The sequence below is a fragment of the Heteronotia binoei genome, chromosome 2 (genome assembly GCF_032191835.1).
Source record: "Heteronotia binoei isolate CCM8104 ecotype False Entrance Well chromosome 2, APGP_CSIRO_Hbin_v1, whole genome shotgun sequence".
NCBI lineage: Eukaryota > Metazoa > Chordata > Lepidosauria > Squamata > Gekkonidae > Heteronotia > Heteronotia binoei.
Genome location: NC_083224.1, coordinates 124,781,821 through 124,806,929, shown reverse-complemented (window position 1 = coordinate 124,806,929; position 25,109 = coordinate 124,781,821). Strand labels below are relative to the sequence as shown.

Genomic DNA, 25,109 nt, shown 5'->3' with positions numbered 1-25,109 from the left:
TGAACTCAGGTCTTCCCAGTCCCCATTTGGCATTATAATAGCTTAGTGATTGTGCTTCCTCTTGCAAACACAGGTAACAAGTGTTAAAATGACAACACTTTCCAGTGGTCTCTTATCCAACAGAAACCCAGTAGTATTACTAATAGTGAACAGTCTATAACACAGAGTAAGGGAAATTCTGAGAGTAAAGTAAAAGCAGAGTGGGTGGGAATCAGTCCTGCTGTTCAAAGTGTAGATTGTGTCATGGAGGAAATGACAAAGCTGAATGTAAAAGAAAGACACACAGGATTTTTATGTTCCTGTATTATGAGCAACAGAGGACATACAGAGGAGGAGGAAAAAACAAAAAGGAAAAGAGATTGAGCAAAATCTAACAAGCAAAAGATGAATTCTATATAGGAAGCAAATGGGGACTGAGGGGTATGGCGGTTTACTGAGAATGAGTAGCAACAAATGGCCAAAATCATACAAGGCAAAAAATATTAGTGTAACTAGATTCAGGAGGGGATTGGGAAGTGAAAACTCCCCCAGAGAGAGTCTGGCTGAGCAGCCTGTGCTGTGCTACAAGCCAGCAGTGCAGGGCCACTCAACACTGGACATTAGCCCAACCACTGCATCATCCCCCCAAACTAGGAGCAGCGCAGGAGGAGATGTTTGGTGAGCTGACACAAACTGGCATGGCTGATGAGGGGCTTGGGCTACGAGGCCACTAAGGCTTGGGCAGATTTACTGTAGCCTGGCTCTGCACCTGGCCACCAGTGGCCCTCTAGCAATAAGTTCAACATTCTGGTGTAAAACTAACCATGGTTAATATTGGCCTCAGTGCAGTTCCTAGTTTAGAAAAACCCTAAAAGGGCCAAAAAGCCAAGTACTTGATGAATCTAGTTTGTGGAATCTATTCTGTCTACCTCTGAGCAAACTCATTTGTAAGGTACAAACAATATTTTCTAAACATTTTTTAATTGATTTAGGTTTGTGTATGTGTGAATACTGGCATAATGCTTCAAACAGTGCTCACACCCAATGAAAACTCTTATTTATCATACCATACCATACACCATTTTTTGTATAAAATACATTGTTGCCTAGTCTGTTCATAAGAGTCATCCTTCATACTTCATGCCACAGTCAGGAAAAATAACATGTTTTAGGAGTACATCCCGTGTCCCCCTCCCCCATATTCTGCCAGATTGCTTCAATTTTACTTTGTTGTAATTACAGACCACAGGAACATAACAAGCTGTTTTCCTAGTTTAGAAAGACCCTGAAGTGGCCCAAAACACCAAGTACCTGGTGAATCTAGTCTGTGGAAACATACGTTTTGCAAACTACAGGAAACTATTATTTAAAAATGGCATGCATACTATCAATGTCATTATTAATCCATATCGACAGATTTAGGTGGGCAGTGATGTTGGTCTGAAGCAACAGAATAAAGTTTTGAGTCCAGTGTCTCCTTTAAGACCAACAAAGTTTGATTCTGGGAATAAACTCTCATGTGTGGGCACACTTCTTCAGACAAAAGTTTATATCCAGAATTAAACTTTGTTGGTCTTAAAGGTGCCACTGGACTCAAACTTTGTTCTATTAATTCATGTTGTATCTACCCCACAACTTCCCCACTTCAAAATACAAAAGTATACAATTGCAACTCTTCAGTTATATTCTGAGTTTTTACTGGGAATCTCCAGTATGAATTTTGCCTCAACCACAGATTAATTTGTTGGTGGTAGAGAGGCCAGCGTTCTTTCAAGCTCAGTCCTCCACCTAGGTCAGATCTGAGGGCCAGATCTGACATAAATGAGACCTTGTGGGGATGGGCCATGTGTGTCATAAAATGTAATGCCAGGTTGTGGAGATATAAACTTTATAAAGGACACAGACAAATACAATGATGGGGTTTTTTTAAATAAATAAATAAATAAAATAAAACATGCTTAAAACATTAGCACTCTTGCAATATTTTGTATATTTTTGATATTCAGGGGGGGCAGAGAGGGCAGCTACCCCCAGCGCCAGAGCAAGGGGGGCACCACCATCACCCCTTTCCCCTCTAAAATAGGTAGATCTTCATGGTGGGGGGCAGTGGGGTGCAATTTTTTAACTTTGCCCCCCCTCCAAAAATAGGTAGATCCGGCCCTGCTGATACTGACACATCTTGCTCTGAAATTATTGCATCAAAAGTTGGAGACAATGTTTGTGCTGTAGCAATCTTGAGCATGCTGTTCAGGTGTGTATCTGTAAGTTGCAAACCTACTTCTGATGTATTAACATTCATTACGGAAATCTTATGGTCAATGGTCTAAGCCTAAGACCCAGGGCAAAACATTAAATGGCTGAGCATTGTGAGCTTTTGTACATAAGTTGCTTTTGTGAGCTGGTCAAGAATATGTGAAGGCACCATGACACAGACTGAGGGTTATGTGGTTGACTATAAAACTATAATATTCCCCAAAGAAATATCTACAACTCTTATGAGGCATTGCAAGAATAAAGAGACAGCAATGTATATTGACCAGTATTAACCTACTATCTTCCAAAAGCTCTTCTCTTCCTCCAGCCAATATTGTGCATATATCTTGACATCTGCTACTGGCTTTTTTGTATCCTCTTTAGTCATTACCTTTCTATCGTCACCTCTCCTTAACCACAAATTACCAAATTTAAAGATGTTTAAAAAGTTTAAAAGGCTTCACCTGAAGAACCCACTCATATGGTCATGGTATATATATATCTGAATAACAGTTTTCATTCTTTTCAGCCAGTTATAAATTGCAGCAGCCAATTCAAAGAGATTATGCACCACAATTCTGATTGTTTTGAGTTATAGGCCGTTTTCGCACTAGCGTTTACTCCGGCGTAGCACCCTATTTACCTCCGGATCTTTTCCTGGTTTTCGCACCTGTTGCTCCAGCGCTGTGGTTTGCTCCGGTGCTGCAGGGGTTTCACGCAGGAGTATCTTGATCCACCTGCTTCCGGAGTTTTTGAAAACCTCCGGATCCACTCCGCGGAGTTTGCTGTGGGAAATCCATCCACGCCGGATCGACTGCTTTGTGGGCGTCACCCTCTCCCTTTCCGTCCTCCCACCCCATCCACCCCCTTGGCCAATCATCAGCCGTTCGCGGCGCTTCCCAAAAGTGCCCGCACGGCCATTTTTTTTAAACTTCATATTTCTTGCGTAATAGCGATATTATTGCTTTTCCGCTGTTGCGTTAGTTCGTTAGTTCGTTAGGTCCCCGTTGCAGCTGCAAGCGCCAGCCGGGGAGGGGGAAGAGCGCGGAGGAAATCCCAGCTTCGCCACCCGGGAGGGAGCGAGGCTGGGAAGGGAAGAACCTGCCACACACATACACACTAGTGCTGGGAGGCTTAAATGTAAAAGCTTTCTCCAGTTTGAACAACGTGTAGTGAATCGCCATAACCATTTCGTTATAACGCAACCATTTCATTATGGCGCAACCATTTCGTTAGTTCGTTAGGTCGCCGTTGCAGCTGCAAGCGCCAGCCGGGGAGGGGGAAGAGCGCGGAGGAAATCCCAGCTTCGCCACCCGGGAGGGAGCGAGGCTGGGAAGGGAAGAACCTGCCAAACACACACACACTAGTGCTGGGAGGCTTAAATGTAAAAGCTTTCTCCAGTTTGAACAACGTGTAGTGTGTCGCCATAACCATTTCGTTATAACGCAACCATTTCATTATGGCGCAACCATTTCGTTAGTTCGTTAGGTCCCCGTTGCAGCTGCAAGCGCCACCCGGGGAGGGGGAAGAGTGCGGAGGAAATCCCAGCTTCGCCACCCGGGAGGGAGCGAGGCTGGGAAGGGAAGAACCTGCCAAACACACACACACTAGTGCTGGGAGGCTTAAATGTAAAAGCTTTCTCCAGTTTGAACAACGTGTAGTGTGTCGCCATAACCATTTCGTTATAACGCAACCATTTCATTATGGCGCAACCATTTCGTTAGTTCGTTAGGTCCCCGTTGCAGCTGCAAGCGCCAGCCGGGGAGGGGGAAGAGTGCGGAGGAAATCCCAGCTTCGCCACCCGGGAGGGAGCGAGGCTGGGAAGGGAAGAACCTGCCAAACACACACACACTAGTGCTGGGAGGCTTAAATGTAAAAGCTTTCTCCAGTTTGAACAACGTGTAGTGTGTCGCCATAACCATTTCATTATGGCACAACCATTTCGTTATAACAAAATAGCGTTAGTCACACAGCCAGCGGAGGCGACTGGGGACACCCAGACGACTCCGCGGAGCGCGCTGAGCACCCGCCAATCACCATCAGTGGCGGGAAGTTGACATCCAGATTCTCCACTGTGAATGCTTCTGTTAACACATAAAGGGCTGTGGAGGATGCTACAGCTGCAGCCAATCCATAAGCAGAAGCAGCACACGTGACGCTCTTGTTACGTTGTTACGTAGTTACGCAACCAGACTTGCGCTTAAAAAAAAAAAGATTGACAGGGCATTGAACTCAAGTCGATGCTAGTGCGAAAACGATTTGAGCCGGGGCTTCATGGAAAGCGACTCCACTAAAGAGGCAATGTGCGAAAACGAGAAAAATGATCCGGACATAATTGCGCCGCGGAATAAGGGGAGCAAACGCTAAGTGCGAAAATGACCATACAGATTTGCTCCATACTACAAATACATTGGTTTTGATCTTTGTGATTGAGGGACTCTAATAATTTTAAAATGGATTCAATTGGATTTTCAACAAGCCTAGAATTTTCACTTAAACTTACTGTGCTTCAACAGAACACGTACCTTGAAGATTAAGTCTGGCAACTGGGGGCTGAGTTGCTGCTGGAGACCTCCTGTGGAGGAATAAATAATATGATATAAAGTACTTACTATAGGGGTGTGGTGGGACTGAGATATACTTGCTATTACAATCTGAAGAATATCTACAATTAATACTGAATAACTAAGGCATTTCATAGGAAAAGCAAGCAATGGCTATGTGAATGCAACTGGAAAACATCACATAAATCTACTCAATATTAGAGTATCTGCTTGGCATGCAAAAAGTCCCAGGCTGAATTCCTGGCAGCCTCACCATTAAAAAGGTCCAGGTAGTAAGAGATATAAAACACCTCTGCCTTGGACTGTTGCCAGGCTGAATAGACAATACTTGATGGACCAGTGGCCTGATTCAGTATAAGGCAGCTTTATGTATGTTCACAGTCAGCATGGTGTAGCGATTAAGAGTGGTGGACTCTAATCTAGGAACTGCATTTGACTCCCCATTCCTCCACATGAAGCCTGCTGGGTTACCTTGGGCTAGTCACAGTTCTCTCAGAACTCTCTCAGCCTCACCTACCTCACAAGTTGCCTGTTGTGGGGAGAGGGAGGGAAGGTGATTGTAAGCCATTTTCAGACTGCTTAGGGTAGAGAAAAGTGGGGTATAAAAACCACCCCTCTCTCTCTCAATCCTCTGTGTGTAGGACTATGGGATGAAAGATTACTGAGGATCTGTCTTCTTTATTTTGCACATTTATATCCTATGCTATCTTACTCAGTATACATGGTTCTGTACTCCTCTATTTTATCCCCACAGCTTATGAGGTATCTGAAGAAGTGTGCATGCACAAGAAAGCTTATACTCAGAATTAAATTTTGTTGGTCTTAAAAGTGCCACTGGACTCAAACTTTGTTCTGTTGCTTCAGGCCAGCTACTGGACTCAAACTCTGTTTTGTTGCTACCCACTTGAACCCTTGAGGTAGGTTAGGTTGAGAGAAAGTGAGTGGCAAAGGTCACCGGGTGTCATAGCAAAGAGGGGTTTGAGCCTGGATTTCCCAGGTCTTCATCCAACACTCCACACCAAGTCTACTAATCATGACCTGTTAAAATGTGAATGATGCAGCTGTAATTACTTTAAAAGAATCAGCTTACTTGTTTGATGCTCCTTGCAGATTTGTCAATAATGTAAAATTATTTCTTACACTTCTCAAACTTGCCAAGACCTATATAAAATACAAAATTACATAATACATATTTTAAAATGAATTTTTCAACACACACACAAATACTTTGATAATCATTGATTTCAATGGAAGAGAGCAAAGTATGTAACTGGGTCCCAGAGAAACTAGTAGGGTTTCAATGTATCTATCTTCAGCTGGATATGTCCATGACCGAGAACATGCTGATATATGGGGATTTTTATAATCTGAGGCTTGCAGCCTGCAGCGCAGCTGCTAGGCTGCTTTAGCCCGGTTTGCTTCCCTGGGAGGGAAGAGGCAGAGATTGCCCGTTTGGGTGCGCAATGTCAGGGGCGGGGTTTAGCCATCTTAACAGCTAGCTCCCCGCTCCCTCCTGGAAAGATTGGCCTGCTCCCTGGTTGGGTTGGGAAGTTTCGGCTGGGTGTCGGGGAAAAGTGAGAGCAGTGCGTCGGAGTTTTTGGTCGTGTCGGGTTTTGAGGCGGAGTCTACGGCGGCTTCGTCGAGGGGTTTCTGCGGACTTTCAAGGATCTGCTTGGCTGAGTTTGCCTGGGGGCTGGGGTGCTTGCACGGAGCTTGGGCCGTTGCGGTTTCTTATTGTGTGGGGAGCCTGGGGGTGGTCTTCCTGGTCCTTGTTTAGGGGTCGGGGGAGGCTTGATTCCCGGGTGCTCTGCAGTCGGTGGGGGGAACCTGCTTTACATTGGCCTAGGTGCCTAGGTGTTGGAAGCCTGGGGGGCCTTCTTTTGTTCTGGTTTGTAGGTTGGGGGAGGCTTGCGTCCCAGGTGTGCTAGGTGGCTGGTGGCAGCCTTATATATATATATATATATATATATATATATATATATATATATATATATATATATATATATATATATATATATATTAGAGTGGAGTCTACCTTTTTTAGGTCCCCTGGCAAGGGTGTGATTGCTTTGGTAATAATAATAATAACTTTATATTTCTATCTCGCCCTCCCCGCCAAGGCAGGCTCAGGGCGGCTCACAACATAAAAATACATTATTCATCGAGTTATACTTATAAAATCATGGTTAAAACAAATTACAGATTATATTAAAATTAACATTAACAATATGGTGCTATAAACATTAGATCTTCAATAGAATTCAGTAACGAAAAGGATTTTCAACGGCACTTCCTAGCTTGTCATTAGTTGAAGGCTATTTTGAAGAGGTGGGTCTTACAGGCCCTACGGAATTGATCTAAGCATCTGGGAGTTGATTCCACAGCAGTGGAGCTGCAATAGAGAAGGCCCGATCCCGCGTGGCCTTCAATCTGGCCTCCCTTGGCCCAGGGATATTCAGCTGGTTTTTTCCAGCTGACCTCAGCGCTCTCTGGTAACAGGGCTGCCATTGAGGGCATTAGTAGGCGGCCATTATTAGGCCCTTCTTTGTCAAAAAAGAGTGGGGATAACAGCAGTAGAGTGGCCATTTTATAGCTCTTTTTCCCTGCTCAGGGGGAGGCAGCCATTTTAGGTGATATTCTTGAAGGCCATTTTGTGGTTTCTTCTTTGTATGTAATAATGGAAGGAGGTAAAGGGTCGTGTAAGCCCAAGGGTAAAAAGCCTGCACCTAGGGCACCCAGGGCACTTGCTAAGAGGGCACCACCCCCGTCATCCTCGTCTGATGAGGAGGGTGATTTAGCAGTGGATGCTAGTATTATTAGTAGGTTGAGGGCGTTGGAACAGGTGTCCGGTATCCCTTCACCAGGTGGAATCGAAGGGGTTAGGGCCTCTAAGAAAGGTAGGCAAGCTAATATTCTTACAAGGTTGTCTATTCTTGAGGGCAGGTCCGGTGGAGTGCTGCCTGGCAGGGATCCTGGCCTCGGTGGTCCCGAGTTGAGTGCGGTGGCAACGGCTGGAGGATCGGGATGTGGATTGCCACTGGTGCCTTCTGGATTTGGAGGTAGGTCTGGTGATAATTGGCAGGCTGGATCAGGGCAAGTTTGGCCATGGGGGCCTTGGGGACCAGCTGCAGGGGTCGGGCAGGGTACTTCTGCTGCAAGTGTTGGGGTGCCAGCTTCTTTGGGAGTCGGTTCACTTCCCAATTGGGACTGGCCTAATGGACAAGGTAACACTGGTGCTTATCCTGGCGTAGGGCTTCCTGGCTTAGCGGGTTCCTTTATGGGCAGACCTTCCCCTTATGGAATGGTTCCTTTTACATCCTTGCCCTTTGGGGAGGTTGCCTTGCCATTGGGGGACCATTTGCTTCCCGCAACCAGGGAGAAGATCCTGAAAGGGGAGTATGTGGACATTTTTTCTTTGCTCTTCTGAGAGTTGGAGAAAAAAAGATAAGGAAGAGTTGGATGATAAGGAGAAGGAAAAATTGAAAAAACGGAAAGTTGACAGGACCTTGGCGAATTGATTGCCAGGGTTTTGTATTTATGCTGTGGTTATTGCTAGGGCGCAGCCGTGGCGGGCAGCTGCCCTTTTTCAATATTTAGACATAATATATAAGGCTTTTAGTGGCATTTAGTGGCCCTGCCGCGTTGCAATATGACCAGGAGTTTCGGATGAGGGCTGCCTTGTATCCGTCACTGCCGTGGGACCATATTCATCAGCAGCTGTGGCTGCAGGTTATGTCCCCAGCTAGGCCTAATTTGGGTGATCGCTCTGATAGTGGTCACCTGGTGAGCAGGTCGGCGGCAGCGTCTTTGGCTTCATCCAGCTCTTCCCGCGGTTCTGCGGGGCAGGCGGTTCAACCCCGCTTGCTCTGCTGGGAATATGGGTCTTTGGGAGTGTGTAACAGGAAGGCTTGCCAGTTCAAACACGAATGCCCCATGTGTGGGGGGTCACACTCCTTTGATAGCTGCCCCAGAGTGAGGGGAAGAAAAAATGCAAAGAAGCCTGGTGGGGGTGGTGGATCCTATCCAGCTAAAAAAGGGGCCCAGCCCGATAAGGGTGGGGCCCCTTGAGCTCTGGCTATCAAGGTATCCTCAGAGGGCTGACAGTTTGTATTTGTTAGAAGGTTTTAAAGTTGGTTTTAGGATTCCTTTTCAGGGGCCTCGGGGCCTCGGGTTCCTTTTGTGGCTGGGAACCTTAAGTCAGTTCGGGGTTTGGAACACGTAGTTAGGGATAAGATAGCCAAGGAGTTGTTGGAGGGTAGGATCTTGGGTCCTTTCTCTCATCCTCCGGTGAGTAATCTTAGGGTTTCGCCTTTTACATGGACAGAACTTTGCCAATGGGCTGCTCTGTGTCACGTTCCGCTTTTGAGCGCTTCAGCACATTTTTGGAATGTGAAGGCAAAAGTAGGATTACAGGATGTTGTTCATTATTTGGACGGCTACCTTTTTGTGGGTCCTGTGGGGACGGGGCGTTGTGGACAGCTCCTGTCAGGTTTTGCTGAACTGGCAGCTGAGCTTGGGGTCCCTCTGGCCCCTAAAAAAACGGAAGGTCCAGTCCAAAAACTGACCTTTTTAGGGATCGAGATCGGTACTGTGGCACAGCAGTCTAGGGTACCTTTTCAGAAGATAGTTGAGTTGAGGGCTAGGATTTTTGCTTTTCTTCTCAAAAAGAAGGTTACCTTGCTGGAGTTACAGCAGCTGGTGGGGCACCTTAACTTTGCGTGCAAAGTGGTTGCTCCAGGGAGGGGCTTTCTTAGGCAACTGTGTGATGCTATGGCAGGGTTACGCCTGCCTCAGCATAGAACTCAGGTTACCTGCAGCATGAGGGATGATTTGAGGGTTTGGCAGGAATTTTTGGAGTCCTTCAATGGAGTCTCCTTTTGGAGAGACGACATGAGGCTCGAGGCTGAGCTTCAGGTCATGTCTGATGCTGCGGGGTCTTTGGGTTTCAGAGTCTATTTCCGTGGACATTGGTGCACGGATAGTTGGCCTGACTCCTGGGTAAAGGTTGGTGTGAACCAAGATCTTACGTTTCTCAAGTTCTTTCCTATTTTAGTCATGGTTTGGCTGTGGGAGAAGGATATGGCCAATCACACTGTTCATTTTTGGTGTGATAATATGGCGGTAGTCCACGTCATTAATTCCCTTTCATCCAAATCACAACGGGTGATGAGGTTGGTGAGGGCCTTCACTCTGCGCTGTTTGCGGCTTAATATTTTGTTTTTAGCCAAACATGTTCCTGGGGTGAGTAACGGGGTGGCTGACGCTCTCTCTCATAAACAGACGGAGAGGTTTCATCAGCTGGTCCCAGATGCCAACAGAGAGGCGGTGCCAATACCCCAGGAGCTATGGCTGATTGGAGAGCCGAGGCCTACAGAGCGATAGGCCTAGCCATTGCGCCCAGCACCAGGAAGTCTTATGAATGGGCTGTGTGGCAGTTTGAAGACTTTAGGGCTGAGGTAGGGTATCGCATCAATTGGCCCCTCCTGGTGCAGCAGTTGCTCCACTACTGTGTTTCACTTCGAGGTAAGGGATTGGCTGTGCGATTGCACCTGTCAGCATTGGCTTTTGCAAGTAAGGCACTGGGTTATAGGGAGGATACAGGTGACTTTCGGCTTCGAAAGATGCTGGAGGGATGGGCCAGAGAGGCTGGACCTAGGGTGGACATGCGGATTCCTATGTCTCCATCGATTCTGCGAGGTTTAAGAGGGGTTTGGGACATGGTGTGTGCTTCTTCTTTTGAAACATGTTTGTTTCATGCTGCATCCTTAGTAGCATTTTTGGGGGCCTTGAGAGTTAGTGAACTGGTGGCACAGTCCAGAAATGATGTTTCTGGTAAGGCTCTATTATTGAGGGATCTGAGGGTATATGAGGGTAAGGCAGTGATTACTGTCCGTTGCTCTAAGACGGAGCAGTTGCAGAAAGGTGTTGTTCTTGAGTTGGGCAGTTGCTCAGAGCTTGAGCTGTGTCCGGTTACTGCGTTGGCTGCTTATTTGGCAGCCCAGGGTCCAGATGAAGGGTTTTTCTTTTGCCATCACGATGGTAGCCCGTTGACGAAACATCAGTTTTGAGTGGTGACGTCACGGGCTTTAGGTAAACTGGGTTTGACGGGAGTGCAGTTTGGGACCCACTCCTTTAGGATTGAGGCAGCCTCAACAGCTGCCACCATGGGGTATCCTTCCTCTTTGATTCAGCGCTTGGGCCGTTGGCATTCATCGACTTACAAGTCTTATGTTCAACCATTTCTTATGCCTTAGGTAGCTTGTTATTGGTTGCTACTGGTTATGTGCCTGTTTAACTGTTCTTTCTCTTTAGATGCTGTTGTTCTTGGCCAGAGAAGCCGAGTTCTCATCTGCGGCCATAGCCACATGTTCTGGGCCGCTCACCAGGCAAGGAGAAATTTGGTCGGCTCTCAGCTGGGACTCAGCCAATATGTTGGTATCAAATGGCGGGGGCGCCGGGGCCTTCAGTGGCCGGGCCTGCTGCCTTTGTTGTTTTGAGATAGTTCGGGTCCTCCTCCCCAGGTTTTAATTGTTCACGTGGGAGGCAATGATATGGGGCTTTTAAAGAGCAAGGCCTTAGTTTGGCAGGCCCGTGACGACTTTCAGCACATTCGGGAGCGATGGCCTGGGACCATCATAATGTGGTCAGCCATGCTGCCCCGCCAGGTTTGGCGTTATGCTTGGGACCCTGTGGCTATTGAGAGGGCCCGGTGTAAAGCTAATAAGGAGATTAAAAAGGTGTTAGAAGGGGGGTTGGGCCACTATTTCCCCCATCCGGACATTTCAACGAAATTTCCTGACCTTTACAGAGGGGATGGGGTGCATCTCTCGGAAAAGGGTAATATGCTTTTCCTGAGAGATTTGCAGCAAGGATTGCGGGTGGCTTTGGGCCTCCCGATGGGCGCTAAGCCCTAAGAAGAGACGGCCTTAGTAGTGGCAGGTTTTGGGGGTTTAGGGCACTATGCGGCTAGGGGAGGACTGTGAAGCATCCCCCTTTTGGGGAATTAGGGGTCTGGCATGATCAACCTTGGGGTTTGGAGACCCGGGTTTGGAGAATGCAGACCGTCCTGGAGGCTCGGCTAGAGGGTGCCTTTCCATCGAGACGTGTGTCTGGGTTTGGGCCCTCTGGTGCATGCCTCCCTGCTGGGACTGCCTGGAGAGAGCTGAGTCACTTAGCTCTGGCTGAGGGGCTGGGTCTCTCGCCTGCTAATGGCAGGGGAGCAGTCGCGGTGACCCCTAGCCCTGGCCAGGCCGCTGGTTGGGTGCCCTCGCCGTTTATTTGATATTTAATAAAGTGGCCCAATTTTATTCCAATGCATTGTGTCTGACTCTTTATTCCGACCTTGGGGGGCAATTCATTATACAGTATATGCAAGTTATATCACACCTCCTTAGTATGGCCAGCTTCTTGTAAAAGACACCTACACAAGCTACTCATGCATGGATAAAAACTGGTTATGAATAATAAGTCAGCAATGGAATTAACAGGATACTTGTGGGTGGGGCAGGACAGGAGTGGAGAAACAATTTGTTGGCATTCTCATTAGTCATCCAAGTCTTAGTATACAGTAAACTATTGTGTAAATCCATTGTATCAGTATAAATGGCAGCAGTAACTCAGCAGTTAATGTCAACCCTCAGGCTGCAGGAATCCATTGAAAGTCATACATGATAGTGCAACACAGATGGGTAACTGGATAATCTGCAGAACGGCCTCCACTTCCACAGTGTGCTGCCTTTCAGCAACACCACAGAAGTGAGCTGTACAGTTATTGCTTCTGCCACCAAGCTCTTTTTTCAGACAAAATGGATTTCAACACATGTATTTAGTTTGGGTGAGATGTCAACTATAAGGGTTCACCTTAATATTAATCAGCCAGCATTAACCTCTAAATGTAACGAGAGTGCATTTGTCACAGTGTATAGTTGAAATGTTGTCTTTCTTACATCACCTTGGTACATTGTCTTTAGAAGGGAAATGAGAGAAAATCGTGGCCCTGTTTTTCTAAAGCAGCAGACAATGGTGGAAAAGCCAGGAAAGGTCAAGGTATCCAGTCAATGCTGCACTGGATGAGATATCTGAACATGTAAAATAGAAGCCGCCAATCAAGTAAAATAGCAGAAGCAGTTCATCAAGGGAGAGAGGGATGGGGGCAAGCCCAAGAATCTTCAAAGAGATCATACTAGAAGAGTTGAAGAAAGCCTGTCAAGACTTGCCAAGTTCAAAGGGAAGGCACAGCGATTAAGGGGGGGGACCAAAAGGGCTGGGAACCATGTAACACCCAGCACTTCTATTTTGCAAGTTCACTTTGAGCACTCAAATATCTGACCTTGAGTTACTGGAGTGTTATATATTTGGAACATACCTGTGCAAAAGGTGTAACTATCAGGTCATCTCCATGTCTGGTGGGAAATTTAAAAAAAAAAGACAGTTTAGACAGATTATTCAACACCACCCAGACTAATCATGAACTTTCAGGTTGATCTAAAACTTTAGATAAGGTAGCAACTAGCAAATGCATCTTCTGCATCCAAAGATGTGAGTGGAAAGTTTATGCCAATATGGAAAATACAATTCTTTTAATCTCTAGGCACACCTCAATATCAGTTTATCTGTTTCCTGGTCCTGTATAGACTCTCCCTTATTCCTCCTTATATTTTGACAGCTTCCTAGTCTCATCCCTGCATTTTCCCAATCCATGCCTCTACAGTACTGTTGGGGTCTCTAGGGCCTTTTCTGAAGTCTCCCTTATCCCTCTCCTTTCTGCTTGTCCCATTATCAGATCAGCCTGTGACTAAGAGCAAACCAGTTGGAGGGTTGCATTTTCAGCCTAGCAAAACTAGAAAAGAACCTGGGGTGGGTGGGGGGAAACTTTATGCTCATGTACCCTTTGTTCATTAAGCAACTCTACGCCACCATAGTATTGCTCTGGTTTATTTAACCTCAAAGGTTCTTACTAAATTGAATGGTTCTCTAATCACAGATATATTCAGAAAACTTTTTTTTAAAAAAAATCCAAGCAGAAGCCAACATTCAGTTCATACTACATGGCAATAAACACTAGGAAATTCAAGGATAGGCTAGCACTCTATTAGGGGGGGGGAAAGGTGCAACCATCTGAGGAAAGGTTCGTTTTATATTCCTGACTTTTGTTGACTTGTTGCCTTTAGTGCTACTTAAACATAGAGTTATGCCTGTAGATTTTCAGCATGAAAGATTAAATACTCTGCATAACACAAAATTAGTTAAGATTTTTTGGGTTTTCATGTGTGTATGTGTATGTGTATTCAGCATTATATTAATCAGAAGCAGTTCACAGCAATACATATGCTTGGAGGCAATGTGTCAGTCAGCACATCTAGTTTCTTTTAAGTTAATAATAATAAAATATCTCTGACATACAATAGCAACAAGTAAATTCACACTTGTGCCTGACTGTAGACATCAACATAGATATGCTGTGAATTCCAGCATCTCATCCAGCTGCTTTGCATGCATGCATGTATGCACACACATACAAGTACTTCTCATATTACAGTTTTACACCATTAGCATTTTTATGGGTCCTCTTCTTTGTGCACAAATTATTCTAGGGCAAAAAACCACTTAGATGGTTTTAAAACATATGACTGGTTGAAATAAAGCGATACTATAATGGCCACAATCTGGCCATGGTGATCCAACATTCTGATCACAGCTAAGTTCAATTACATGTAAGCATGCTATGTGGGGCTGCCTTTGAAAACTGCTGGGAAACTTCAATTGGTCCAGCATTAGTTGTATATTTACATTTACTGACATCTGGAAAAAATGTGATATATTATTTAGAGACTGCCTTTCTTAACTAGGTATGAAACATAAATCAAAATAAAGACACATGCACCAGTCTCAGGTTTACAGTGAAAAATAGAGAAACTAAAAGAAGCAAAAGTAAAAACAGGATACATGATCAATGACTGTTAGGGTTACCAGGTCTTTGCAATGGCTTGGAAATGCCCTACTGACAACCCACTCTTTTGACACCACTCCTTTGGGCAATGGGAAAAATTGTGGGTATCATGTGTGACATGACCTCACTTTGAGGGGCTGAGGCTCAATGAGAGCATCTGCTTGGCATGTAGAAGGTCCCAGGTTCAGTTCCAGCTATCTCCATTTAAAAGATCTGGCAGTAGGAGATGTGAAAAACCTTGCCCGAGGCCTTGGAGAGCTGCTGCCAGTCTGAGTAGACAATACTGACTTTGATGGATCAAGGGCCTAATTCAGTACAAGGCAGTTTCACGTGTTCTGGGGAAGTAGGGATTTACTATAGTGTTTCCAAGGATTCCTAGAGTGATGTGGCATCACTTCTGATTTTCTCTGGAAGTGATGTCATGTCATGTCCAATGCAGCCTGCCCCCCCCCCCCCCCGCCAATAACTCTCTAGTAATCAACAGGGTTGGACTAGAAAGTCAAAACATCCTGAAACTGAAGACCAGTATCTGACATAACAAAGGGACTATGCCTAATTTCAACAAGACTTTTTGTCTTGTTTCTCTTGCATATGTAGTTGCATATGTTTCCCTTCCTACTTTTTCACTAGATGAGCTGTTGTTGGCTTTCTTCAAGTATTCAGGTCTTCTTTCATATTTTTAATCCACTGAAATGTGGATTACTGAAATGCAGCATATGCTTGAAGAGAAAAAGCTCACCATTTCATAAGAAGGGGAACTTTTGTTCTGGAACATTTTGACAGTTCCACACTATCTCAGCTGTGTTTTCTGTCCCTTTTCTGCTGGAATGTATAATGGCTAGACATGGTTAGAGACATAAGCCCTTGGTTGCAATCTTAAGAGCAAGAGCCCATGAGCTGTATGTGTCACCACAGCCCTGGTCAAAGTAGAACAGGTTCTGCTGGGCTGAAACAAGCAATAGACAAACCAGCATGCTGCTGCTCCTTCCATAACATCAGCCCCCTGAGTATGTTCCCTATGACCTAAATCAGGGGTCCCCAACCACCAGGCTGTGGGCAGGTACCAGTCTGTGGCATGCTAGCAACCAGGTTGCAGAGTGAAGCAGAGCAGCCCTGCTGCGCCTTTTGCTCATCTGGGACCCAGGCAGATGAAAGAGGCAGTACAGCCTCGCTCTGAGGCTGCCTCCCCTTGCAGACCTTAGCCTACCCCCAGATGATTGGCAGGGGTCTTTAAATGGGAGGGGGAGGCAGATTGGCCACTTCTGCCACCTGGCTGCCTAGCAGGGAGGTGGCAGAAACAGCCCCAGTCTCCCCCCCTTTTAAAAACCCCATGGGGGGCAGGGATGGGGCGTGGGAGGCAGCCTGGGCAAAAATCCCATTGCCCCCCCCCCCGCCCTCCAATGGTCCTTGAAAAAATTGCTTCCCATGAAACCGGTCCCTGTTGCCAAAAAGGCTGGGAGCCACTGACCTAAATCGCAAGTTCATCTCTAGCAATAAATAGCAATTCATTAGTATCAATCACAGCTTTTGGTTCAATATCAATTGATATGTGTTCTGCAGTGTAAGATCTACAGTAGTGCAGGCACTGTGTGATGTATGCGCTTACTGTTCACTTGGAAGGGAGGAATTCCTGGACATGGTCTTTGGTGACAGGTCATAGTCACTGTCGGATCGATACAGGAATGACTCCCGGCGCTGGGTGTGCCCTGGGAAATTGGTATGGAGCACAAGTCCTGAAGAGGAGCTGGCTTGAGCATCCAGTGGGCTGCGACCTGGTGATGGGCCATTTTCCACATCAAAGCTGTAAAAAAGGCACACAACGATGTTACTGGTAAAACAAGTATCAATAATAACTTCATTAATGTCTGCAGATACAAATAAAGTAACATCATTCACTTTGCAATTTAACAAAGAACCCATTGCCAATGGGGAAAGTATACTACTAACAAACCAGAAAAAAGCTGTGGAACAATAACAAATAATTATTTCAAGAACATTCTAAATATCAAATACACAATTTATAAATGAGAATTTACAAAATCAATACATTCTACAAAACATCGTGAAAGAAATATAACAAAAGTTCAAAGTCTCCAGTACGCGTGTCAATTTCTGACTTCAAATGCTTAAAAGACCATAAAAGACCATTTCCCCACTCTTGCAGGTAAATTAAAGTGTTAGTGCTCCAAATGATTCTGTGTATGCAATTTCTTAACAGTCCTCTTTAAATATTATGATGAATTCCAAGTAGCATATTTGAAAGCTTCATAAACTTGAAAAGAGGATTTCCTTAGTGGTGGATATCACCACAGCCTCCTAATATAGTTCCCATTAGTAGGAACCATTGCATTTGATTTTTTCTAAAGTTCTCCCTCTCCCCTGGCTTACAGGGGAGAATAATTTGAATTTTGACAAGAAGGATAAAATTCTTCAAATGAGTCAACAAAAATATCTATACAATATATTTATCACACTTCTCAAATCATTCACTGAAACAAACCATACAAAATCGAACATACTCCCCATTATTACCAACACACACACACACACACACACACACACACACAGAGTTGTTTCTCAAGGACAGATGTTTTTCCAAAAGTGTTTTCCAATATCAAGCATGTTAATTTTGTTTTACTGTTTCTCAGCTTCAAAGATAATATTCCATCACAGTTAACAATTAATAATGGATTTAAATAATAATAATAATAATAATAATAAAAACAGAAATCAGAAAGGAACCCTGAGAAACATAAACCAAATACCCTGCAGAATCAACAAAGGTCAAACATCAGTGTAAATATTGTGCAAGACTTTCAAAAAAGACATTTGTTTTGAGAATTAAAGAAGCACATTTTGAACTAATAGGAAACCAAAAGCTAAACAGAAATTTACTATTTTTTAAGGATTCTTCAAGAATTCTATATGAGGTTGCCCTTGAAGACAATTTGGAAACATCAAATGCAGCAGCCCACTTACTAGCTTCTGCCAGCCTCCCTGCATATGTTTACAGTGGACTGTATTACCACTGAGGTGGTACCATGGTTGGACCACTTTGCTCTGAAGGCTCAGCTATGCATGCCTAACCTGCCCTGTTTAGGCAGTGAGTGGATTTATGCTCACCCATGGAGCCGAATGGACCCTGGGAGGTTTCAGGAAGCTCTGTGGGATCCCACCCTGATGACACCCAGCTCTATTTACTAATGGATGGTTGCCTGGACTTGGTCCAAGAGGGACTGGCTGGAGCATTGCAAGCCGTGGCTGGATGGTTACAACAGAGCCGGCTGAAACTGAAGCCATCAAAGACAAAGACAGAGGTTCTCTGGCTGGGCCATGGAGGACTGGTAATGGGGATCAGGCTCCCATGTTTTGATGGGGCTCCACTAGTGCCAACATTGAAGGTTAAGAGGCTAGGGGTATTCCTCTGTCTATGGAGGCTCAGGTCACCACCGTTGCCAGATCTGCTTTTTTCCATCTTAGGTAGGTCAAGCAGTTGGTCCCGTATCTCATTCCTCATGACCTGGCCACAGTGACCCATGTGACAGTCACTTCCAGCCTAGATTATTATAACTCTTTCTGTGTGGGTTTGCCCTTGGCTCTCATTTGGAAACTCCAGTTGGTGCAGAATGCAGCTCCATGGATGTTGACTTCGTCACCTGTATGGGTGCAGAACCAGCCTATGTTTCCTGAACTGCACTGGCTGCCTATTGAGTACTGGATCCATTTCATGGTGCTGGTGCCTACCTTCAACGCCCTATACAGCTAGGGGCCATGCATTCGGGACCACCTCTCCCCAAATGAGCCATGTCAGTCTCTATGATCTGCAACTCAGCATCTTCTTGTGGTTCCTGGTCCCAGAGACATCCAGCTTGCATCAAGTAGGGCCAGGGCATTTTTGACCCTGGCCCCCACCTGATGAAATGAACTCCCCATGGAGGTCAGGGCCCTGTGCGATCTATTACAGTTCCATAAGGCCTGCAAAACACAGCTCTTCTGCCAGGCCTTTGGTTGAGGAGGTGATGGCTGTCTTCATTTGGCCTCCTCCTTCCTGCTTCCCCAATCTGGGAATTGGTTTAGCTACTGTGGCAAAGTGTTAAACTGGGAGCATGTTGTTACCCCATGTACTGAAATGGTCTTATGCATATTTTAAATTTGTTTTAACTGAGCTAATGCTAGTTGGGAAGGCTGATTTTCTAGAGAGATTGAATCCACTTGTCCTAGATAGAGCAGATTAAGAGTATCGGGGTCCCCATGGATCCCTCCCTGCTTTTTGAAAAGCAGGTTGGCATTGTGGCCACAAGTACCTTCTATCAACTGCATATGTTTTGCCAGCTCTTGTTAGCTAGATTCAGCTGATCTGGTCAAGCTGATCCCTTCTTTTGTAACAATAGCATCATAGTTAGATAACTTCAACCCATTCTGTGTGGGTCTGCCCAGTAACTACAACTGGTCCAGAATGCGGCAGCTTGACTTTTGTCAGAGCCTAGTTGTCAGGAACATAGCTTATCCATTTAGGAATACCTACATTGGTTTCCAGTCTGTTTATGTGAATTCAAGGTGCTAGTTATGACCTATAGAGCCCTTCATGAACTGGGGCCCATACACCTGAAGGATTGTCTCCTTACATATGTCCCTGTGTACCAATTACAGTCTTCAGGTAGCCATCTGTTGGCTATTCTACCTCTTAGGGTGGCCTGTCTGGCACCGACCAGTCCCCAGGCGTTTTTCATCATGAGTCCTGCTCAGTGGAATGGCATCCCCAAGGAGGCGAGGGGAACCTCATCCTTGGACATCTTAAGGAGGTGCAGCAAGTCTTGCTTGTCAGTCAGGGCCTTTGACAGGGTTTAAATGGCAGGCATCTTTTAAGGGGGGGGGGGTTAAGAAGAAATGAGGGCTTTGTTATTTTATTTTATTTTGGTTTAATTGAAAATGCTTTTAAAGTATTGTTGTAATCTACCTTGAACTACAAGGACAGGTGGGGTAAAATGCTTAAATAAATAAATGAATGTCCTGAGATTCACATATCTTGAGACTACCTTTCTTAGCATCAGCCTATGCGACAGCTCCATTCCTTGAACCAACACCTACTGGTTGTTCCCTCCTATAAGGTATTTAGGACACTCACTGATAAATCTAGAGCTTTTTCAATGGCTGATCCTATGTTACAGAATAGTTTTCCAGAAGCTGCCAGTCAGGTTTCCACTTTGTGCAAGTAGTCCAAACTGGAATTATTCAGGAGGGCCTTTGATATTGCTTGATTTTAAAAGACACATGTGTTTAGCTGCTATACATTACTAGTTGTATGTTCTTTTTTATCATCATTGTAACTTACCTTGAGTCTCATTTCAGAGAAAGAAGAGCTAAAGATGCTCATAAACACATATTGATTCATGCTTTATATATTACATTGTCTTTCCCTCAATCAAAGTAAAAGTGTATGACATAGATCCTGCAGCTTCATTCTTTGCTCAGGAGGGTATAGTGATAACTTTATTTGAAACAAAGATTCCCATTTCCCCAGCACCCTAAACTCTGAGGCTCTTGGGCAAAGCTAGAAAAGCAATAGTTCAACAGACTGCTAGGAATTGCACATACTATGAGGCAAAGCACCCTCTGATTTCTCCCAAGGGTTAATGTGAATAATAATAATAATAAAATTTTATTTATACCCCACCCTCCCCACCGAAGCAGGCTCAGGGCGGCTCACAAGACATAGTACTTCATACCATGATACAACAATAAAATTCAAAGCAATAACAATTAAAATACAATTACATATAAAACAACATTTAAGTTAAATAATTTAAAACCACAATATAACTTAATATGGTGCTACAGTCTTGATGTACATGTAAACATAACTTTTATGTTGATGCAATGGTTCTACCTTAAAAAGTCAGCTGAAAGAGGATGGTTTTGAAAGCCCTACGGAACGGATTAATGTCCCGCAGGGCCCGCACCTCCTCTGGTAGCTGGTTCCACCATTGGGGTGCTGTTATCGAGAAGGCCCGCTCCCTTGTTGCTTTTAGTTTGGCCTCCTTTGGCCCAGGGATTTTCAGCAGATTTTGTGAACTAGATCTCAGTACTCTCTGGGGAACATATGGGGAGAGACGGTCCCTAAGGTAGGCAGGTCCTCGGCCATATAGGGCTTTAAAGGTAATAACCAGCACCTTGTAATGAACTCGGTACACAATTGGCAGCCAATGCAGTTCCCGCAGCCTAGGCCATACATGTTCCCACCTAGGTAGTCCCATTAACAGCCTGGCTGCCGCGTTCTGCGCTAGCTGCAGTTTCCGAGTTTGGCACAAGGGCAGCCCCATGTAGAGAGCATTACAGTAGTCTAACTTCGAGGTGATCGTTGCATGGATCACTGTTGCCAGGTTGCCACGCTCCAGGAAGGAAGCCAACTGCATCGCTCGCCCAAGATGAAAAAAGGCGGATTTAGCGGTGGCTGCTATCTGGGCTTCCATTGTCAGGGAAGACTCCAGTAGCACTCCCAAGCTCTTGACCCTGCACACTGCTACCAGTGACGCACCGTCAAAGGCTGGTAGGGGGATTTCCCCTCCCAGACCACCGCAATCCAGGCAAAGGACCTCTGTCTTCGCTGGATTTAACTTCAGCCCACTCAGCCTAAGCCAACCTGCTACGGCTTGCAACACCTGGTCCAGATTTGCAGGGACATCGTCAGTCCGGCCATCCATCAATAGATAGAGCTGGGTGTCATCAGCCCAGTCCATATTTCCAAGCAATCTGGACAAGGGAGTGCATGTAGATGTTAAACAACATCGGGGAGAGGACCGCCCCCTGCAGCACCCCACAATTAAGTAGGTGTCTCTGGGATAGTTCTCCCCCAATCGCCACCCTTTGTCCCCGACCCTCAAGGAAGGAGGAAAGCCACTGCAAGGCTAGTGCCTGAATCCCTGTGTCAGAGAGGCGGTGGGTCAGCAACTGGTGGTCGACCATATCGAACGCAGCCGATAGGTCTAACAATAACAGTGACAAGAGAGGAGATCCTACAACTGATGGACAAATTAAAAACTAATAAGTCACCAGGTCCAGATGGCATATATCCAAGAGTTCTGAAAGAACTCAAAGTTGAACTTGTGGATCTTCTGACAAAAGTGTGTAATCTTTCATTGACATCTGCCTCCGTTCCTGAGGACTGGAAGGTAGCAAATGTCACCCCCATCTTTAAAAAGGGTTCCAGAGGAGATCCGGGTAACTACAGGCCAGTCAGTCTGCCTTCAATACCGGGAAAGTTGGTAGAAACCATTATCAAGGAAAGAATGAATAGGCACATTGATGAACACGAGTTATTGAGGAAGACTCAGCATGGGTTCTGTAAGGGAAGATCTTGCCTCACTAACCCGTTACATTTCTTTGAGGGGGTGAACAAACATGTAGACAAAGGAGACCCGATATATATTGTTTACCTTGACTTCCAGAAAGCTTTTGATAAAGTTCCTCATCAAAGTCTCCTTAGTAAGCTCAACAGTCATGGAGTAAAAGGACAGGTCCTCTTGTGGATCAAAAACAGGTTAATTAATAGAGAGTGAGTATAAATGGGCAGTCTTTGCAGTGGAGGATGGTAAGCAGTGGAGTGCCGCAGGGCTCAGTACTGGGTCCCATGCTCTTTAACTTGTTCATAAATGATTTGGAGTTGAGAGTAAGCAGTGAAGTGGCCAAGTTTGTGGATGACACTTAATTGTTCAGGGTGGTAAGAACCAAAGAGGATTGTGAGGAACTCCAAAGGGATCTGTTGAGGCTGGGTGAGTGGGCGTCAACATGGCAGATGGGGTTCAATGTGGCCAAGTGCAAAGTAATGCACATTGGGGCCAAGAATCCCAGCTGCAAATACAAGTTGATGGGGTGTGAACTGGCAGAGACTGACCAAGAGAGAGATCTTGGGGTCGTGGTAGATAACTCACTGAAAATGTCAAGACAATGTGCTGTGCGATTGCAATAAAAAAGGCCAATGCCATGCTGGGAATTATTAGGAAGGGAATTGAAAACAAATCAGCCAGTATCATAATGCCCCCGTATAAATCGAAGGTGCGGTCGCATTTGGAATACTGTGTACAATTCTGGTCACCGCACCTCAAAAAGGATGTTATAGCACTGGAAAAAGTACAGAAAAGGGCAACTAGAATGATTACAGGTTTGGAACACTTTCCCTATGAAGAAAGGTTAAAACGCTTGGGGCTCTTTAGCTTAGAGAAACATCGACTGGGGGGTGACATGATAGAGGTTTACAAGATTATGCATGGGATGGAGAAGAAAGTACTTTTCTCCCTTTCTCACAATACAAGAACCCTGTGGGCATTCAATGAGATTGCTGAGCAGTTGGGTTAAAACGGATAAAAGGAGGTACTTCTTCACCCAAAGGGTGATTAGCATCTGGAATTCACTGCCACAGGAGGTGGTGGAGGCTACAAGCATAGCCAGCTTCAAGAGGGGGTTAGATAAAAATATGGAGCAGAGGTCCACCAGTGGCTATTAGCCATAGTGTCTGTGTTTGTGTGTGTGCGTGCGTGTGTGTGTGTGTGTATGTATATATATATATATATATATATATATATATATATATATATATATATATATATAAATATTTTGGCTACTGTGTGATACAGAGTGTTGGACTGGATGGGCCATTGGCCTGATCCAACATGGCTTCTCTTATGTTCTTAGTACCACCGAACCACCTCGATCCAGATGCCGCTGGAGATCATTCATGAGGGCGACGAGCACTGTCTCCATCCCATGGCCCGGGCGGAAGCTGGACTGGTATGGATCTAAGGTGGAAGCGTCATCCAGAAAACTCTGCAACTGCAGTGCCACTGCCCTCTCTATAATTTTGCCCAAGGGCAAATTTGAGATTGGCCGGTAATGCGCCAATTCAGCCAGATCTGATGTAGCCTTTTTCAGGAGGGGGCGGACCACTGCCTCTTTCAGAGGTGTTGGGAAAAGGCCCTTCGAGAGAGATCTATTTATGATGTCCCGTATAGGACATCTTAGCTCCTCCTGGCAAGCTTTAATTAGCCAGGAGGGACATGGGTCCAGATCACAGGTTGTTGGACGTGCAGTAGAGAGGATTCTGTCAACTTTCTTCAAACTGAGTGAGTTGAAGCAATCCAGGATCAAACCAGAAGACAGGCATGGGGCCTCGAGTTCACATACTGTATCTAATGTGGCGGGGAAGTTGTGGCGGAGCGACATGACCTTGTCTGCAAAAAAATTTGCAAAAGCCTCACAGTCTATCTCTAATTCCTTAACATTTGGCCTGCCTTGTGGCAGTGTCGTAAGATTCCAGATTATCCTAAACAATTGTGCCGGGCACGAATTTGCAGACGCAATCTTAACCGTAAAGTATATTTTCTTTGTGGCTTTGACTGCCATCTCATAGGACCTCATAAACTCTCTATAAGATGTTCTAGTTGCTTCGTCCCGAGTACGCTGCCATTGCCTCTCTAGCCGTCTGAGTCCTTGTTTCAGCTGGCGTAATTCCGGGGTATACCACGGGGCCAGCTTAGTGCGAGGTCACAGAGGGTGTCGAGGTGTGATCTCATCAATGGCTCTGGAGAGCCAGCTATGCCAGGTATCAACCAGATCATCCAGAGAGTTGCCAGAGGGCCAGGGATCCCGTAGGGCCATTTGGAACCGTTCCAGATAAGCCATAATAAGCTCGTCACCTAAACGGGTTTGGAGTGGAGCATCTACACGAGCCCTAGGGGCAAAGTGGTCCGACCATGGCACCGCTTCTGCGGTTATATCGTCCACCATAACCCCAGCCGCAAAGATCAAGTCTAACATGTGCCCTGCCTGGTGGGTGGGGGATGTAACGAGTTGAGAGAGTCCTAGCATCACCATGGATGACACTAGGTCCGTCGCCTGACTAGAGGCTGAGTCATCAGCATGGACATTGAAGTCACCCAGGATCACCAGCCTTGGGTACTCCAATGCCCAGCCTGTTGCAGCCTCGATCAGGGACAGTAAGCATTGGCTGGCGTGTTAGGCAGACGGTACACCAGCCAAATCGCCAACCCCTCTCCAGCCTTCCACACCAGACCAGCACATTCAATACCCTCAATCCTTGGGGCCGGGAGAGCCCTAAAGGAGTAAGCCTCTCATATGAATAGGGCCACTCCTCCCCCCCCCGCCCACTAGTCCATGATTGGTGAAAGCCTGAGTAGCCCGGGGGATCTGTTTGTAAGAGAGCCACTGTGTCTCCCTCTCGAACCCAGGTCTCAGTCACGCAAGCCAGGTCCATATCCTGCTCAAGTAAAAACTCTTGGAGGACTGAGGTCTTATTGTTAATGGACCTAGCATTGCATAACACCAATGACGGAGGCGAGTTATTCAACCTG

At 45.7% G+C, this 25,109-nt stretch overlaps 1 protein-coding gene across 2 annotated transcripts in view; it reads right to left on the bottom strand.

Annotated features, from left to right (window-relative positions):
- PDE4B (phosphodiesterase 4B) overlaps positions 1 to 25,109 on the bottom strand; it is a 489,843-nt gene that overhangs the window by 66,597 nt on the left and 398,137 nt on the right. For both annotated transcript variants that reach the window (XM_060231968.1, XM_060231969.1), the window contains 4 exons: positions 16,352 to 16,546; positions 13,162 to 13,198; positions 5,887 to 5,957; positions 4,758 to 4,807 (listed from right to left, as the gene is read on the bottom strand). In XM_060231968.1, the coding sequence (XP_060087951.1) occupies positions 4,758 to 4,807; positions 5,887 to 5,957; positions 13,162 to 13,198; positions 16,352 to 16,546 (353 nt within the window). The remainder of the gene's footprint in view (positions 1 to 4,757; positions 4,808 to 5,886; positions 5,958 to 13,161; positions 13,199 to 16,351; positions 16,547 to 25,109) is intronic.